General features: G+C 38.9%; 1 protein-coding gene and 1 long non-coding RNA gene across 7 annotated transcripts; one reads left to right on the top strand and one right to left on the bottom strand.

Moving 5' to 3' along the window:
- Positions 1 to 475: 475 nt before the first annotated feature.
- Positions 476 to 6075, top strand: LOC145553867 (biotinidase-like). 4 transcript variants are annotated; one of them, XM_081612927.1, is made up of 8 exons: positions 476 to 782; positions 2486 to 2580; positions 2810 to 3013; positions 3389 to 3538; positions 3662 to 3810; positions 3902 to 4079; positions 4156 to 4710; positions 4812 to 5050. In XM_081612927.1, the coding sequence occupies exons 1-8, from the start codon at positions 752 to 754 to the stop codon at positions 4890 to 4892; spliced, it is 1443 nt and encodes a 480-aa protein (XP_081469053.1). In that variant the 5' UTR covers positions 476 to 751; the 3' UTR covers positions 4893 to 5050. The 4 variants fall into 4 exon arrangements, with proteins under 4 accessions (XP_081469053.1, XP_081469050.1, XP_081469051.1 ...); XM_081612924.1 differs by lacking the exon at positions 4812 to 5050 and adding an exon at positions 5143 to 6075 and having other exon boundaries at positions 483 to 782; XM_081612925.1 differs by lacking the exons at positions 2486 to 2580; positions 4812 to 5050 and adding an exon at positions 5143 to 6075 and having other exon boundaries at positions 737 to 782.
- Positions 6076 to 6588: 513 nt separating this feature from the next.
- LOC145553868 (uncharacterized) lies at positions 6589 to 15447 on the bottom strand. 3 transcript variants are annotated; one of them, XR_014089910.1, is made up of 6 exons: positions 15325 to 15447; positions 7534 to 7636; positions 7327 to 7444; positions 7094 to 7153; positions 6901 to 7026; positions 6589 to 6811 (listed from the first exon to the last, which is right to left on the bottom strand). It is a non-coding gene; the product is annotated as an uncharacterized LOC145553868 (long non-coding RNA). The 3 variants fall into 3 exon arrangements; XR_014089912.1 differs by having other exon boundaries at positions 6930 to 7026; XR_014089911.1 differs by having other exon boundaries at positions 7534 to 7615.
- Between the last annotated feature and the right edge of the window lie 4301 nt (positions 15448 to 19748).

Here is a 19748-nt window from a genome sequence, read left to right as displayed (position 1 = left end):
TATTTTTTAATAGGATATTATAGTTTCGACAAAGTGCATGTTTTTTCCAGGTTGCACATTTTATATATTGTGACACATTACCGAAACAAAAACACCTCATTCAAACAGGAATGATTGCGCATAAATGCAGCTTGGCAAAAACATGTTATGACATGTTCACAACGAATTAAACATCGTAATGGCTAAAAACAAGTTTGGGGAACAGATGGCACTATGGGCTGCTATTTGTAGTTAATTTAGCCTAAACACAGCAGCCAATCAATGTGTTCCCAGGTCAGTAGAATGTTTTAAGTGTAGCTCTGAGATTATTAATGAAATAAATAAATGTGCTATTATTGTCCCTGATGAATTCTGACTTATATTACAGCTACGGTAGCTAGCCTTACCCACTCTATTAAAAAAATTAATTTACATAAATAAGATCAAATGAGCTTAGTAGCATTCTTAAGCTACTTGAATTACCTTTCATAAAGTTCTGTTCAGTAAAATTGAGGCAGGTAGATTATATTTTCTATTTTTGTGTGTAGAATGTTTGATGTGATGCTCTGAATGTTGTGCCCAGGACACCAAGCAGGGTAGGACCGCCCCTGCCCTATGTTGTCAAGTTGGCCTCCTGAGGTTAAAAAAAATAAAAATAAAACAAAATCCGAATAACATAAACAGCTTCCAGTACTAGGAGGGCAAGATTGACTCTGTGGGCCCGCCCACCTCCCTGGGGCTGGGGTGGAGCTGTGCAGAGCACTGGACTGTAATGTTCAAATGCACATTCGCACCTCAACAAGGTAAGTCACCCACTCCTCTGTTTAGACTAAGATAAGTAAACTAACACAACTCGATCGCACATTCTCTTTTGGTTTCCTTTGTGTGTGGAGGCTTATTATATTTTTTCCTCAGTTGCTTTGGTGTATTTCTCAGAACAGAGTGGGAATTCTTAAAACTACTTATTCAATCTTCAAATCATTGTGTCACTGGTGCACATCAAAAGAGCATTTTCTTATCTCTTTCAACATGCTGAAAATGCTTTTGCACATCATGCAAGTGATTATGTGCAATTTTCTGCTTTTTTTCAACATTTTCTATCGCTTTTGTCCTGCTGATCACAGCATATTGGTCTCTGTTGAATCGTCTCCACCTCCACATTTGAGCATAATTTCATCATGTAAGTCTTAGCATGCAAAACGGTTCAACAAGTTGTCATAATATCCCAACCATGTTTATATACATTTTTAATCAGACTTTTTCAAACACTGTCCTGAACTTATAAATTGCTCGTGAATCCTAAGTTTCTCCAATAGGTAAATGTGTGAAGCATTAGCTCAACAAATCCTCAACCGGTTTTCAGAACAGTATTGGAATTCTCAAAACTACTTATTCAATCTTTATTGAATGATGCACTTTCAATAAGTTGAAAATGCATCTTAATTTGCCAAGTACAAATTAAGATGCACTTTGCATCTTGTACCACAAAGTTGTGTGTACATAAAAGTTGTGTTTATGTACACACAACAGGTTTGCTTCCTTCTAGTTAGGAGGCAAAACAGAAGAATCTGAGGACATCTAGCAGTTTCTATCGTTCCAACATCAAGCTATGAGGTTTCAACCCATAACACGATGCTGATGGTCGCCTCATACTCTTCATTCCCTGAGCCCATTAAGTATTTTTTCTCAGAGATGAAAATTATAATGTAATTCCTACAGCACTGCTTTAGGAATGTGCTCTATAGAGCTGTCTTTTCCTTTCTGCATCACAATGACATGGTCAACAAATTACCACTAAAAATGCATATTTGATCATTAAAACTTTAGCCTACTTCAGAACGGAACATGCAAACAGAACATCCCTGTTTAGTAAAATGACTAGTCAAATTGTCTACTTGTTTAATCAAATTGACTGTCTAATCAAATTGACTGTCTAATCAAATTGACTGTCTTGTCCGAACAAAATGAAACAATGACTTGATTTTGCAGCACTGACTTGTTCACTGACACAGATACAATTATGAGAGATGAACTAATGATTTTAAGAAAGAAACTGAGCTTTGCAGGTAATAGTGCTTGTTTTGGGGAATGCGCTTGTTTAACAAATGTCGAAAATGATTTGAAAAATGTACCAAAATGATTGTGAAAAAGTGTAATTGCGCCACAAAAACCCGAGCCAGTTCATTCGGGTTGTAGATCTAAATTCTAGCGGAAAATGCACCTTTAGCCTACCTTAGTAAGTTGATGAAGAATTTGAAGAATAAACAACCTGTATTGCTCTGTTTATGATTTGTTAAAACAGTCAGGGCCTTAAAATGAAGAGCTACTCTGTTCTAAATAAAACTGATTTATTTTCAAAAGTATTTTTAACTCTGTATCGGTACTCATAATCTTTTGCATGAAGCACAAAAGCACGGGCAACATGTAAGTAAATTTCTGAACCAAACAATTTAGAAAACCTTTACAAATATTTAATGAAGGTTTTTTTTTTTTTTTTGTACTATAGAGCCACAAATAACTCCTCACTTCCGAACCCTCGAGACCTCCGCCCGTACTCCGGTTATTGTTTTCTGGGTGCAACTCTACTCTTCCAAAGAGAAAGTAAGATCTCTTTAGGATTCACTAACAAAACAATGTCGTGCCTTTTGGATTTTTTTCAATTCAATAAGCTTAATTTGATAGTTACATACACACATTAACATAAACAAACTGAACAAAACAGCGACCCCATGCTTGTTTCCTGGTACTTACAAAGTAAGCTAATTTGCAGCATGACGTTAAAAGCTCCTTTGAACCAGAGGAGCTCATAATATTAATTTCTCTGTAACAGGGCAAAATGCTGGTTGTCTTTCTGCTCGTCGTTTGTCTCGGTGAGACCGAGTCCGCTGCGGACTCGTACGTGGCTGCCGTGTACGAGCACAGAGTCATCCTGAACCCGAACCCTCGCGTCCCGGCGTCCCGTCACGAAGCCCTGATCCACATGCAGAAGAACCTGGATATCTACGAACAGCAGGCTGCTAAAGCGGCACAGCAGGTAGGCTGCCGGGCTGGGGAGGCTGAAGGTGATGTCCACTATTCTAACTGTTGAATAAAACCAACTGCTAGAAGAGAAAAGTGGCATTATCGATGTCATGTTTGTGATGTGAGTTAATTATAACCTTTTAATATAAAATGGTGCCACTTGACCACCTCAACGTTTTATCACCTTCCGTTCAGACGTTTACATTTATTTTACTAAGATTTATGCGATAGACCAATATTTTTCTTTCAGACTGAATTCCATTAATATTTTGGAGAAATAAAGGAAGTTGATGCAATACACTTCCTTTACTGGTCCTATTTTTTTTAAAGGATAAATTGTGTATTATGTTCTTTAGTTCACAAGTCGTTTCTTTCTCTGCTCTCTCAGGGAGTCCAGATACTTGTGTTTCCAGAAGATGGTATTCACGGTTTTAACTTCACCCGTTCATCCATTTCCGGATACATGGAAACCATTCCTGACCCTCAGGAGGAGAGCTGGAACCCCTGCACCGAGCCTGACAAACACAACAACACTGAGGTTAAAAGATAGATATTTATCTGACTCTTTCATTATTTTGACACTTTTATGGTTACATATTTACACCAATAACTTTACTTGGACCAAAGGGGCATTTGTATCAAGTTTATGAGTTTCTTTTAGGTTCTCCAGCGACTGAGCTGCATGGCCCGTCGCAACAACCTCTACCTGGTGGCAAACATGCCTGATCTGCAACCCTGTCCCTTGAAGACAGCCCCGTCCACATGCCCCCCTGATGGACGCTGGCAGTTTAACACCAATGTGGCTTTCAAGTACTGGACAAACCTTGAATACAAAAATGATCAAGTACACAAATGCATTGTGGAAGTTAATGCAAACCTGTCATTTTTCCCTTTCACACAGTTCTGATGGTCTCCTGGTGGCACGTTACCATAAATATAACCTCTTTTACGAAGAATCCTTTGACACGCCTCCAAAGCTTGAACTTGTCACATTTGATACACCCTTTGCTGGGAAGTTTGGTCTCATCATCTGCTTTGACATCCTATTCCACGATCCCACAGTAGCCCTGGTGAAAATGGTAGGAAACTTAATCCACACAGACGTGTAGAACTGAGCCAACTCTCTCTTTACTTATCCTTTTGCTTCTCTTCCAGGGTGTGCGTCAGCTGGTTTTCCCCACAGCATGGATGAACGCTCTCCCACTGTTGGATTCAGTCCAATTTCATAGGGCTCTCAGTCTGGGAGCTAATGTCACGGTTCTGTCTTCAAACCTTCGTAACGACCAGCTCATTATGACAGGAAGTGGTATCTACACCCCATTTTCTGCTACCTTCCACCACGCCGTGAAGGGAGACCCAGAGGAGGGTCGGCTGCTTGTGGCCACAGTCCCAGTCTTGGGTCCAGTTGGGGTGAACGATGTGGCTGAATCATTGTCACCTGTGGCTGCAGAGTCCGATCTCTGCCACACAGATGGCTGTGCTGATCCTCCTTCTCCTGGTTCCTCTTACCCCACCTTCAAAGCAACCATGAGGCGTGACCTATATTGGTTTGTCCTCATAAATGAGACACAGAGCAATCTGACAGTGTGTGATGGTACATTCTGCTGCCACCTCCAGTACAAGTGGACAACACATGACAAAAGCAAGGAATTATATGCATTGGGAGCATTTGCAGGAACTCACAACTCAAGTCAATGTTATGTTTTGCAGGTAGGCATGCAAAAAAAATTTAGAATATCATTCCAAAGTTATAAAGGTTGATTGCACTCAGTGATATGCATGTTTAATTTAATTCTGATCTTTGATGATAGTGTCTTTCAGCTAAAGAAAACCCCAAATTCAGTTCCCTGAAAAAGTTACACAGACAGATGAAAAGTCCTGCTGGAAAATGACCAGTGGCTTATTGGCTGTGAAACTGAATTTTGGTTTTTCATTCACAGCTTGGTACCAATCTAAATTTCAGAAATATATTCCTCTGGGTAAAATTAGCCCACCAAATATGATTTATACTACTAACTGAATTATTTCACTTAAGTGCAGCTGCATTTAATTCACCCATTGAATATAAGTTACACTTATTGAGTTAAATTGCTAAATGATTTAACACTGAAGTCCAGCTGCATTTATCTCTCTTCCTTACAGGTATGTGCAGTGGTCCGCTGTGCGAGGCTGGAGGCCAGCTCATGTGGACAGAAAGCGGAGGAGGCGGAGTCTAAGATGGACTTCTTGATGGAGGCAACTTTCCAGACAGATTACGTGTACCCTTCAGTCCTGGTGAACCGCATGGCAATCGAGCAACCTGATAAGCTGGAGAAAGCTGCAGGTGGGAGAGTGACCATGAAACACTCCAACCTGAGCGGAGGCCTGATCACTGCCTGCCTGTACGGACGAATGTACCAGCTGGATAATTTGCGACAGAATAATGGAGTCGCACTAAAATTAAATTCAGTTTTATTGTTGATGGGTTTTTTAAGGATTGTTTCTGCTCTTGTGGACCCTATTTGGTAGTGACACACAACAATGTAGTAAATGATTATCCACACAAAGCAGTAGGACGAGTGTCACCAAGATTACCTACAAGATTGTTTATATGTGTTGTTTTAGGTGTTTTAATTTTGAATCTGTTCTTTATGAATGCATTTTTAATGTTACTAACAGCCGTGTGCAGTCTATATTTTTTCTTATTGTTTTGTTGGTGAACAATATCAATTAAAAGTAGTCCATAGGAAGCTTGACCTCTCAGTACTCACAAAATCCAGAGCACATTTCAGCAACAGGGAAGTTCAAAATGTTTTACATCATGAAAACACACACACACACGCACGCACACACACGAGCACGCACACACACTCACACACAAAGTTAGAGAACACAGTCAACAGTTGTCAAGTCTTTGTTACACATCAAAATGTTGATGAATGTTTTATGTTTCAAAAGCAACTTTAAACAAGTAGGGTTTTAGTCTTGATTTCTCTATTTTCTACAGTTGTTTTCCCTTCTACTTTGAAGGAGGTCACTTATTTTTCATTTGCTTCTCATTATTTTGCAAAAATAAATTTTTACTTTGATATTAAAGGGGTGCTTTGTATTTTATTTTTTTTTTGTCAAAAATAAAATTTTTTGTTTATGACCAATTTGTTAAAGCAACACAGTAAAAACTGCTGGGTTAAAAATAACCCAATTCATAACCCAGCGCTGGGTCATACATGGACCGACCCAATGCTGGGTTGTTTTAACTCAACTGGGTTGGGTTGAGGGTTTGACCCAGCACATTGGGTCATATTGACCCAAAATTGGGTTGAAACTCATAACCCAACATTATGGTTATTGTACCACTATAGTTGGGTTAAAATAAAGATTTATTTTAAATTTCACTATATAAAAACAGGATTAAAAACCATATGAATTTAAAGCTTATTTTATTTCCACGTGATGCATATATAGAGCCAGCAAATTTCACTTACAAAAGTTACAAAACATAAGTTGTTTTAAAAGTATATATATATATATATATATATATATATATATATATATATATATATATATATATATATATATATATATATATATATATATATATTTAATCACTTTAACTCATTTGGCTACAACTCCAGAAGTATCTGTTACTACACATTAGAAAACATTTCTTGTAAAAAGTATGTTTTAAAGAAAACTACAAGTAAAACTTTCAGCCATTAAACAAGGAGCATTTTTAACGACACTATAGCATTTTTGCCTGTCTCCCTGCATGAGGACATATGGGTTGTTGCATTTTGTAGATGCTCCACCTCTCCATCAGGTTTGTCCCAACCTGATGGAGAGAGAAGACAAAAAAAACAGGCCATTAGTGATGCACTTATTTAAACAGTAAACAATTTGAGCATGATTCAGTTGATTTACAGGCTGGATATCAATGAAGCCTTCTGAACCTCCAGGTTGATGGGTCTGAAACTCTTCTCCCAAATGCTTAAGGTTGAGTGGGGCGGAGTACTGGCAGCAGCTCCAGGGCTACATCATCTTGTCTGTCTGGCAAACATAAGCTTGTGTTAAAAAGTTAAAAACAGTTTAGAAAACATCTCTTGAGATTCAATACCTTAAGGGAGAAAATCCATGTTGTTGAGAAGATGGCCGCTCCTTTCTCTTCTGAAACGATCTTCATTGAGAACAAGAGAGAGAAGACACAAAAACAGGCCTTTAGTGAATTTAAAGGTACATTCTCAAAAACCAATTTCTGACTGATTCTAGTTTAACACAAAACCTCACTACTGAATGTGATGCACTTATTTAAACAATTTGAGCATGACTCAGAGATGAATGTTGACTTACAGGCTGGATATCAATGAAGCCTTCTGAACCTCCAGGTTGATGGGTCTGAAACTTCTCCCAAATGAGTAAGGTGTAGCAGGGAGGAGTACTGGCAGCAGCTGCAGGACTACATCTTCTTCTGCATCAAACATAAGCTAGTTTTAAAATGTTTCAGTAACTAGAAAGCATGAAAACATTTTAAAGAACATTTCTTCTGAGCTTCAATACCTTGAGGGAGCAAACTCATGTTTTTCGCCAGGTCTTCGTTGAGAACAAGGAGTTTGGGTTTCACTTAATTCTCCTGAAGATCCTGGATGTAAAATTACAAAATCTATCAGAAAAGACAAAATCACAAATCAAACTTTAAGAATGACTGAATTCAATCGTATAGATGTCTCCACTGCAAATAACTTGTAATTAGCCAGCAATTTCAAATGTTCAGAGTAATTTTTATGTTCCTCAAAATAAATATAGCACTTAATAAAATAAGATAACACATATAATTTAATTTAGAAGTAAAACTTAACTTAAACACTAAGTTAGTGCTGAATAACTTTCAGCACTAACTTTAAATAAATGTATTTGTAATTAATAGTAACAATAATAAAATTAGCAAACATTAGATAGTCTTATTTTTGCTTTTAACTCGTTGCGGAAAGCCAGCGGGAGTTTGAAAGCAATGTGCCGGGAGACGGTCGTTCTCTCTCGGCTTAACGAGCCGCACGCGATGACCAGGTGTTATGCCCAGAAAAGCCCGCCTGCCAAAATTTGCATCCCCTGTCGCGGGAGCGCGCATCGCTCTAAACTCTCGCATATTGACGAGGAAACGGATAAAAATATGACAGAAGAGAAAATTTTAAAGATATTTGTAACATTATCACGTTTCTCAACCGTGTAATCCCTAATACGGTGGGTTTTATTTCGGAAATTATTTGAAATAAATACGGTTTTTACACTTTTATTGACACAATGAGTCGAACTTTTTTTCAGTCCGTGTCTGTTGTAAACGTTCTCCGCAAATGGTTTGAAATTCTCTGCTTTGTCTTTTGATATCATAATAGCTCAAAAGCATTACAACAGAGACCCATTATGTAGAACATTTTATATCATGCTTCACTTCTAGTCTGTTAATGTAGGAGGAAATGCAACTTAATTTATGAGCCTGAAAATATTTGCATCCGTCTTGTTGATATGAAACTTATAGCATTAGCTCAGAGAACAAGTGTCATTACGTAGAAGAGATTAAATCATTTCAGCTCTTTATTTCCCCCAATTAGCACAGGGATGCATGTTTTGGCAATATAGATTTTGAGCCTGCCACAATATGCATTCCTTCTCTATTCCCCTCAAATATTATCCTATCGATATAAAACATATACCAGCAGTTATTGGAACTACTCAGATTATGTAGAAAAAGTTATTTCACTATTAACTCTTGAATTCTTTAAATTAGCACAGGGATGCGTTTTTGGGCAAAATTTCCAGCCTGCCAAAATATGCATCCCTTATCTATTCCCCTCAAATATTATCTTATTGATTTAAAACTTATACCAGCAGTTCTTGGAGCTACTCAGATTATGTAGAAAAAGTTATTTCACTATTAACTCTTGAATTCTTTAAATTAGCACAGGGATGCGTTTTTGGGCAAAATTTCCAGCCTGCCAAAATATGCATCCCTTATCTATTCCCCTCAAATATTATCTTATTGATTTAAAACTTATACCAGCAGTTCTTGGAGCTACTCAGATTATGTAGAAAAAGTTATTTCACTATTAACTCTTGAATTCTTTAAATTAGCACAGGGATGCGTTTTTGGGCAAAATTTCCAGCCTGCCAAAATATGCATCCCTTATCTATTCCCCTCAAATATTATCTTATTGATTTAAAACTTATACCAGCAGTTCTTGGAGCTACTCAGATTATGTAGAAAAAGTTATTTCACTATTAACTCTAGAATTCTTTAAATTAGCACAGGGATGCGTTTTTGGGCAAAATTTCCAGCCTGCCAAAATATGCATCCCTTATCTATTCCCCTCAAATATTATCTTATTGATTTAAAACTTATACCAGCAGTTCTTGGAGCTACTCTCATTATGTAGAAATAGTTATTTTACTTTTAACTCTTTATTTCTCAAAGTTAGCACAGGGATGCATTTTTGGGCAATATGGATTTCCAGCCTGCCAAAATATGCATCCCATATCTATTCCCCTCAAATATTATCCAATTGATTTAAAACTTATAACAGCAGTTCTTGGAGCTACTCTCATTATGTAGAAAAAGTTATTTCACTCTTAACTCTCTAATTATTAAAATTAGCACAGGGATGCATTTTTGGGCAATATGGATGGCCTGCCAAAATATGCATCCCCTCTCTATTCCCCTCAAATGTTATCCTATTGATTTAAAACTTATAACAGCAGTTCATGGAGCTACTCTCATTATGTAGAAAAAGTTATTTCACTATTAACTCTCTAATTATTAAAATTAGCACAGGGATGCATTTTTGGGCAATATGGATGGCCTGCCATAATATGCATCCCCTCTCTATTCCCCTCAAATATTATCCAATTGATTTAAAACTTATAACAGCATTTCTTGGAGCTACTCTCATTATGTAGAAATAGTTATTTTACTTTTAACTCTTTATTTCTCAAAGTTAGCACAGGGAGGCATTTTTGGGCAATATGGATCCCAGTGCTAATTTGAAGAATTGAAGAGTTAAGAGTGAAATAACTTTTTCTACATAATGAGAGTAGCTCCAAGAACTGCTGTTATAAGTTTTAAATCAATTGGATAATATTTGAGGGGAATAGAGAGGGGATGCATATTATGGCAGGCCATCCATATTGCCCAAAAATGCATCCCTGTGCTAACTTTGAGAAATAAAGAGTTAAAAGTAAAATAACTATTTCTACATAATGAGAGTAGCTCCAAGAACTGCTGGTATAAGTTTTAAATCAATAAGATAATATTTGAGGGGAATAGATAAGGGATGCATATTATGGCAGGCTGGAAATTTTGCCCAAAAACGCATCCCTGTGCTAATTTAAAGAATTCAAGAGTTAATAGTGAAATAACTTTTTCTACATAATCTGAGTAGCTCCAAGAACTGCTGGTATAAGTTTTAAATCAATAAGATAATATTTGAGGGGAATAGATAAGGGATGCATATTTTGGCAGGCTGGAAATTTTGCCCAAAAACGCATCCCTGTGCTAATTTAAAGAATTCAAGAGTTAATAGTGAAATAACTTTTTCTACATAATCTGAGTAGTTCCAATAACTGCTGGTATATGTTTTATATCGATAGGATAATATTTGAGGAGAATAGAGAAGGAATGCATATTGTGGCAGGCTCAAAATCTATATTGCCAAAACATGCATCCCTGTGCTAATTGGGGGAAATAAAGAGCTGAAATGATTTAATCTCTTCTACGTAATGACACTTGTTCTCTGAGCTAATGCTATAAGTTTCATATCAACAAGACGGATGCAAATATTTTCAGGCTCATAAATTAAGTTGCATTTCCTCCTACATTAACAGACTAGAAGTGAAGCATGATATAAAATGTTCTACATAATGGTTCTCTGTTGCAATGCTTTTGAGCTATTATGATATCAAAAGACAAAGCAGAGAATTTCAAACCATTTGCGGAGAACGTTTACAACAGACACGGACTGAAAAAAAGTTCGACTCATTGTGTCAATAAAAGTGTAAAAGCCGTATTTATTTCAAATAATTTGCGAAATAAAACCCACCGTATTAGGGATTACATGGTTAGGAAACGTGATAATGTTACAAATATCTTTAAAATTTCCTCTTCGGTCATATTTTTATCCGTTTCCTCGTCAATATGCGAGAGCTTAGAGCGATGCGCGCTCCCGCGACAGGGGATGCAAATTTGGGCAGGCACCTGCGTGAAGCTGACACCCCACCCACGTCAAAAAATCCAGCAAATAGTCTGAATGGTTAGTGCTCCGTTTGTGCAGGTTTGTGCCGTTAAAATTTTCGTTTGTGCAGTTTTGGTTTCTGAGATATTAAACATTATTTTTTAGGTCATCTAGAGTTCACCATCCCCCCATATCGCTCCAAAACAAACCAAAGTGGGCTAGTTCGTTAGTGCTCCGTTTGTGCAGGTTTGTGCAGTTAAAATTTTCGTTTGTGCAGTTTTGGTTTCTGAGATATTAAAAGTTATAATTTTGGCCGATGACGTCATCATCCCCCCATATGCTCCAAAACAAACCAAAGTGGGCTAGTTCGTTAGTGCTCTGTTTGTGCAGGTTTGTGCCGTTAAAATTTTCGTTTGTGCAGTTTTGGTTTCTGAGATATTAAACATTATTTTTTAGGTCATCTAGAGTTCACCATCCCCCCATATGCTCCAAAACAAACCAAAGTGGGCTAATTCGTTAGTGCTCTGTTTGTGCAGGTTTGTGCCGTTAAAATTTTCGTTTGTGCAGCTTTCGTCTTTGAGATATTAAAAGTTATAATTTTGGCCGATGACGTCACCATCCCCCCATATCGCTCCAAAACAAACCAAAGTGGGCTAGTTCGTTAGTGCTCCGTTTGTGCAGGTTTGTGCAGTTAAAATTTTCGTTTGTGCAGTTTTTGTCTTTAAGATATTAAAAGTTATAATTTTGGCAGATGACGTCACCATCCCCCCATATGCTCCAAAACAAACCAAAGTGGGCTAGTTCGTTAGTGCTCCGTTTGTGCAGGTTTGTGCAGTTAAAATTTTCGTTTGTGCAGCTTTTGTCTTTAAGATATTAAAAGTTATAATTTTGGCAGATGACGTCACCATCCCCCCATATGCTCCAAAACAAACCAAAGTGGGCTAGTTCGTTAGTGCTCTGTTTGTGCAGGTTTGTGCCGTTAAAATTTTCGTTTGTGCAGTTTTGGTTTCTGAGATATTAAACATTATTTTTTAGGTCATCTAGAGTTCACCATCCCCCCATATGCTCCAAAACAAACCAAAGTGGGCTAATTCGTTAGTGCTCTGTTTGTGCAGGTTTGTGCCGTTAAAATTTTCGTTTGTGCAGCTTTCGTCTTTGAGATATTAAAAGTTATAATTTTGGCCGATGACGTCACCGTCACCCTATCATGTTCCAAATCAAACCTAAGTGTGGGCTACTTCTTGTAATTCTTCAGATTCTCAGCTGTTGTACAATGTGTACATTTTGTTTTGAACTTCAATAAAGACTTAGAACAAGAAAAAATGTGTCTCATTTCAAGAAATGTTTTAAGATAGCAATGTTTTTTCACGAACGTAGCGCACAATAATTGAATCCTGCTAATAAATGACATGCAGCCTGACCCTAACGTAATGTGTATAACCTGTTCAACTGTGCTTTGATTTCGGAGGTGGTCTGAAGAATTATATTCACATTGTTGATGTCTGCTGATTATGCAGCAAACGTGTAAAAAAATTACATGAGCCTATAAAGGCTAATTTGCTAGTTGCTTGAGCAAAGATTTTGCCGAGTAAAACGGAAATGTGTCATTATTTCAAAGTTCATCCAAGTAATGTACTTAATATTTAGTAAATATAGTTTCAATGCAACGACTTTCATTTCATCCAATTTCTTAAATTAAATGTGTATGGGCTTCAAGGAGACATGTTTTGCGAACTTTGACATAGTTCTCACACAACTGGGATTGGCTCCACCCACACTGTAGTGAGCCTCCTGCCCCCCCCCCCCCTCCCATCTTGTTTGCAGAGCAAGTGTAATTTCAACCTCTCGTTAATATTCTAGCGGTCTCAAATCGTTTTGAATAAGTCATTTTTGGAATTTTTTCAACCCCGATTTTGATTTTTTAACAAGGTAAAATCAAATTAATGCTCAACTAGCAAATTGGCCTTTATAGGCTCATGTAATTTTTTACACGTTTGCTGCATAATCAGCAGACAGTACATCAACAATGTGAATATAATTCTTCAGACCACCTCCGAAATCAAAGCACAGTTGAACAGGTTATACACATTACGTTAGGGTCAGGCTGCATGTCCTTTATTAGCAGGATTCAATTATTGTGCGCTACGTTCGTGAAAAAACATTGCTATCTTAAAACATTTCTTGAAATGAGACACATTTTTTCTTGTTCTAAGTCTTTATTGAAGTTCAAAACAAAATGTACACATTGTACAACAGCTGAGAATCTGAAGAATTAAAAGAAGTAGCCCACACTTAGGTTTGTTTTGGAGCGATATGGGGGGATGGTGACGTCATCGGCCAAAATTATAACTTTTAATATCTCAAAGACGAAAGCTGCACAAACGAAAATTTTAACGGCACAAACCTGCACAAACAGAGCACTAACGAACTAGCCCACTTTGGTTTGTTTTGGAGCATATGGGGGGATGGTGACGTCATCTGCCAAAATTATAACTTTTAATATCTTAAAGACAAAAGCTGCACAAACGAAAATTTTAACTGCACAAACCTGCACAAACGGAGCACTAACGAACTAGCCCACTTTGGTTTGTTTTGGAGCATATGGGGGGATGGTGACGTCATCTGCCAAAATTATAACTTTTAATATCTTAAAGACAAAAACTGCACAAACGAAAATTTTAACTGCACAAACCTGCACAAACGGAGCACTAACGAACTAGCCCACTTTGGTTTGTTTTGGAGCATATGGGGGGATGGTGACGTCATCGGCCAAAATTATAACTTTTAATATCTCAAAGACGAAAGCTGCACAAACGAAAATTTTAACGGCACAAACCTGCACAAACAGAGCACTAACGAATTAGCCCACTTTGGTTTGTTTTGGAGCATATGGGGGGATGGTGAACTCTAGATGACCTAAAAAATAATGTTTAATATCTCAGAAACCAAAACTGCACAAACGAAAATTTTAACGGCACAAACCTGCACAAACAGAGCACTAACGAACTAGCCCACTTTGGTTTGTTTTGGAGCATATGGGGGGATGATGACGTCATCGGCCAAAATTATAACTTTTAATATCTCAGAAACCAAAACTGCACAAACGAAAATTTTAACTGCACAAACCTGCACAAACGTAGCACTAACGAACTAGCCCACTTTGGTTTGTTTTGGAGCGATATGGGGGGATGGTGACGTCATCGGCCAAAATTATAACTTTTAATATCTCAGAAACCAAAACTGCACAAACGAAAATTTTAACTGCACAAACCTGCACAAACGGAGCACTAACGAACTAGCCCACTTTGGTTTGTTTTGGAGCGATATGGGGGGATGGTGAACTCTAGATGACCTAAAAAATAATGTTTAATATCTCAGAAACCAAAACTGCACAAACGAAAATTTTAACGGCACAAACCTGCACAAACGGAGCACTAACCATTCAGACTATTTGCTGGATTTTTTGACGTGGGTGGGGTGTCAGCTTCACGCAGGTTGGGCAGGCGGGCTTTTCTGGGCATAACACCTGTTAAGTGACAGAGCGGGCGAGACGAGCCAGCGGCTGCAGGGGAGCGGATAACTCCGAAACCGTCCGAGCATGTTTGTAATTAAGCTATATGTTAATATGCCGAGCATATAGTTATTATAAATGACACAACTAATTTATAGTAACTTTGCAAAAGTTATTTTATTTTCAAAAAGCATAATATACCCACTTTTTTAATAGCTCTGCTCGCTCTCTTCCGCCATTACTGCTGGTGTTGTTGCCTAAGCCAGCTGAGGATGCGCGCGCATATTGCACCCAGCGAATATCAGGGGACAAACCGTCAACTATCATTCTTTTAAAACTAAATCGATTTTAAACATTTGAACATGTTTAGTTACGAACAAATATGATTGAGGTTATATTAAACAACTGAATTTAATTACTTGACAAATTGTGCCCTTCCCCTTCATCTTTTTTTCCCCAACAGCCGTGTTGTAGCAACACCGAAGCTCTTTGTCAGAGCAAGCTACCGTAATAAACATTTTAAATAACCATAAAAATAAATATCAAACATGTTTGAAAAAAATTCTATTTATTTATAAAATCCTATTCACGTTGAAACATTATCTTCTTTTTACTTACCATATCTTATTTCAAAGTAGAGAAGTCCGATATACAACTCAGTCTTGTTGAAAATGGAGGTTTGTGAAGAGGGGGGTGGCTTCTTCCAAGTTTCGTCTTTAACTCAACCGATTGGATAAATCTACCCCCGACACTGCGTTTCATTGGCTAATGCCCATTTGACGTCACTGCACAGCTATCACGTGGGTTACCGGCTCACAAACTCACGCTAATGTACATTGTGGACTACCAGACCGACAGAAAGTTTTTGTGTCAGGACTCGAAAAAAATGGTTCTCCGTCAGTGGGGTATCTGTACAGGCGATGTCAGGTATCCTGATCGTGTTTGTGGAACTAAAATTCACAGATTTCCAAAATCTGAAATGGAAAGCCTTGCTTGGATTAAAGCTTGTGCACGACCGCATTTGCAGCTCAACCGCAGGTCAACCGTCGTAGGCAGTGGCCTACTGATTGGCCCCCCTAGTGGCCCCCCCAGATGATTGACATGTAACAGCACCAGATTATTCCTGTACATTATTTGGAATCATTCTAAGTCAACCTAATATCTAAAGAAGAAAAACAATAATAAATATATCAAAAGAAAATGTATAAAACTTTATATAAGTCCATGTGATGACATAAATAAATAGATTTATATCAGGCGTGATACCAGCCTCCTTTATACTCATAACAAGCTGATATTCTCCTGGGTGTTTCAGTTGCTGCGCTGTGGTGCAGCTCAAAGGCTAAAGCACTTCATACCTGGTGGTGATGGTAAAACACCAATAAGTTATTTATTGATCCTCCGCAAAAAAGAGAAAAAACCGAAGAGGGGCCGACAATGTTCGTAGTTTGGAGCAGAGGTGGCGCTGGAGGTTTTTCGTTGCCCGTCAAAGAAAAAAATCATTTTATTTCCAATTTGTAGTCATCAAATGAAACATTTATTATTTCTCTGCGAGAACGTTTTTGAAATCAGGTAACATTTCACGAAATTATGTGATTAGAAGACGGCAGAACTCTGATCGTTTCCTGATCCCGCATCACTTCCCTCAGCGGGAGAAAAACCAGCAGAAGCGGATCAGCTGCTGGACGCTCTAGAGCCTCTGGTCCGTTAAAGCGATCTGATCAGAGGTGATTCTCTGACTGATATTGTTCTTAGTCTGATTAATAATGAGCTCCACGATGTTCTCTGTGCGTAAAGTTGAAACTGTCTGCGCACCAAGTGGTCAGCTGATCACAGTCTGGACAGAAACCAGCGAACTGCTCTCTGTTCTCATCAAGACGAGGCTGAGGAGGGAATCTGGCATATTAACTAGGTAAAGTTTTTACTGGTTTTGTTTTTAAAACACCATTAACGTAAGCAGTGTAACTATATATTGTATATTTGGCGTTTGTCATCTCATGTGTGATTAATTGGAGTTTAACGGTGGAGCATTTAAGCGCATTTATTGCCCAGCGCACTGCGCTTGTTTCTGCATACCGGATCTGCACTTGAATTTCTTTCCTCTCTCAACAGTCAGCTGCTATTCCTCTACATAAACTACAATAAGTAGATCACATTCTCTTTAGGTTTTCTCTGTGTGCTCCAAACTCATTAAATGTAAACTCATTAGAAGCCTGAGCCACCATCAGGCAAATAATTCTGGTCCGACCCGAAATATTTACCTGTCAAAGCAGAGCTTACCAAGGTGTCCATAACTCTTCAACACGCTGTCAGCTCCCGGTCAGAAAGATGCATTTAGTTCAGTGTCCATGAGATGATATTCAGAAAGGATCTTTTATTTGATTGATTTTAGTTTCCTCTGCGATGAACTCTGCATAAAGTCTATCATGTCTTCATGTGCGCCAGTCAAAGGTGTTAATTATAACATGTCAAATGACAGAGGGGCCTAAAAACTAACCAAATATTCAGTTTGGTTATTTTTTTAAATTATATATATGTGCACACACACATTTAAAATTTTGCCCCCCCCAGAGGTAGTCCTGGCTCCCCTTGGCCCCCCCAACTTTAAAAGTCTAGCTCCGCCACTGTCTGTACGCCGGCAATAAAATGGCTAATAAACATTTAATATATGGACTGATTTTCCATAATTTCGCTTATGTAAATAATGTAAAGTGTTTTTGTCACTAACTGCGTGTGTATTGTGTTTTGTGTGCGGAGGAGCGATAAGAAACGGCAGAGAACAGACTCGAGGTGAGGCAGGCAGTTCTCTTGCCTCACCGCTGGGGGCGCTCATGATCCCAGATATAGTGACTGCACAACTGCAGAGTAAGACACGGTGAGCTAGCCATGGAGCTAGCCACACAGTAAATAAGTAAAGTACAGCGATATATTTGTTTTCTTCTCTCTTCCGACGTCAACATGAAAGACTACATTTCTAAACTTAAACAGTTTTCTAAAGTGGATTTTTAATTGAAGCAGGAGATAATAACTAAAGGAAGACCAACACCGGAGGTGAAAGTTTTACTTCCAGACAGTTTGATTCTCAAACTGAGTAGAAAAGACATGCCGAGGATAAACTTGGCTTTGGATGAACGGATATTCCTGTGCAGAATTAGCGGTGCATGGATTTCATTGACACGTAAAGGTAAGACAGCAATAAGATGTTTTTGTTTAGTTTTTTTAATTTAAATGTGCGTTTTGTGGGCTACAGTTAATGTTTAAATAATTCAGTAAAGTAGAAGCCGTAGATAATCTACCGCAGCAATTATTTATTAATAAAACATGAAGCCTAAAACATACAACAACTAACTAAATGTTCTGTTCTGTGTGAAAATTCTTGAATGTTTTTTGGTATTAAATCCTAAAACTGAAGTGGCATTGTTGTCAATTGCTATGGCAACGAGTCTGCGTAGCTTGGAGAATACAGATCAATTTGCTGTGGATCATAGCACGAAATTAATACCTACATTTATATGTTTCACTAAGTTAACGCGGCTATGGATGACACGTAAAAGATTAGTCTTTTACGTTATATATATACGTTATTATATAATATATATATATATATATATATATATATATATATATATATATATATATATATATATATATATATAATTTTATTTATACATGTCGGATATATATTTATTCTTTTATTTATATATTTATCTTTATTATTATGTTGTGTGTGTATACATATATTTTTGATAAGAAATAAAAGCATAAATACATATTTTGATAAGAAATATATTATTCTTTATATATTTATTATTTTAGTTATGTATTTATCTTTATTATTATGTTGTGTGTGTATATTTTTTTTGACAAGAAATAAAAGCATAAATACATATTTGATAAGAAATATATTATTCTTTATATATTTATTTTATTTTTTTACAAATTCTCCATCACCATCCCCAGCCATTCTGCCAGCCTCAGTATCTCTGCTAATGGTTTCCAAGCAGTTTGACTGTCTCTGGTTGACAGGCTGTCCAGCTGGTGGCATGGCTGGTTCCTAAACGCCATCCTGTTTTTCTTCAGTCGCCGCAGTCTTCTCTCCTCCGTCCGCCGCAGTCTTCTCTCCTCCGTCCGCCGCAGTCTTCTCGCCTCCTGCCGCCGCAGTCTTCTCGTCCCCGTCCGCCGCAGTCTTCTCGTCCCCGTCCGCCGCAGTCTTCTCGTCTCCGTCCGCCGCAGTCTTCTCGCCTCCGTCCACCGCAGTCTCCTCGTCTCCGTCCGCCGCAGTCTCCTCGTCCCCGTCCGCCGCAGTCTTCTCGTCCCCGTCCGCCGCAGTCTCCTCGTCTCCGTCCGCCGCAGTCTCCTCGTCTCCGTCCGCCGCAGTCTTCTCGTCTCCGGCGCAGTCTTCTCGTCTCCGTCCGCCGCAGTCTTCTCGTCTCCGTCCGCCGCAGTCTTCTCGCCTCCGTCCGCCGCAGTCTCCTCGTCTCCGTCCGCCGCAGTCTCCTCGTCTCCGTCCTCCGCCGCAGTCTCCTCGTCTCCGTCCGCCGCAGTCTTCTCGTCTCCGTCCGCCGCAGTCTTCTCGCCTCCGTCCGCCGCAGTCTTCTCGTCTCCGTCCCCGCAGTCTTCTCGTCTCCGTCCGCCGCAGTCTTCTCGTCTCCGTCCGCCGCAGTCTTCTCGTCTCCTGCCGCCGCAGTCTTCTCGCCTCCGTCCGCCGCAGTCTTCTCGTCTCCGTCCGCCGAAGTCTTCTCATCTCCTTCCGCCGCAGTCTTCTCGCCTCTTGTCGCCGCAGTCTTCTTGCCTCCGTCCACCGCAGTCTTCTCGCCTCCTGTCGCCGCAGTCTTCTTGCCTCCGTCCGCCGCAGTCTTCTCGCCTCCTGTCGCCGCAGTCTTCTCGCCTCTGTGCTGCCTGGACTTGGTGTATTTGTCATGGGTCCACTATGTCAACCTCATGACCTACAAACCGCAATTTATGATGATCTGTCCAAGTCATTCTCCATGGCTCTGGGAACTTCCTCTACACCCGAGTTTCTCTCTTAGCGACCACCCGAG

Source organism: Poecilia reticulata, chromosome 11 (assembly GCF_904066995.2).
Source record: "Poecilia reticulata chromosome 11, P_reticulata-male-v2, whole genome shotgun sequence".
In the NCBI taxonomy this organism is placed as follows: Eukaryota; Metazoa; Chordata; class Actinopteri; order Cyprinodontiformes; family Poeciliidae; genus Poecilia; species Poecilia reticulata.
This window is presented reverse-complemented; position numbering and strand designations above follow the sequence as displayed.

Excerpts from the sequence above, each read along its gene's own strand:
- LOC145553867 (XM_081612924.1), top strand. The coding sequence starts at position 752 with ATGTTCAAATGCACATTCGCACCTCAACAAG. Across the intron at positions 3,811-3,901 it reads AACACCAATGTGGCTTTCAA|TTCTGATGGTCTCCTGGTGG; the intron begins GTACTGGACAAA and ends CCTTTCACACAG. Across the intron at positions 4,711-5,142 it reads GTCAATGTTATGTTTTGCAG|GTATGTGCAGTGGTCCGCTG; the intron begins GTAGGCATGCAA and ends TCTTCCTTACAG.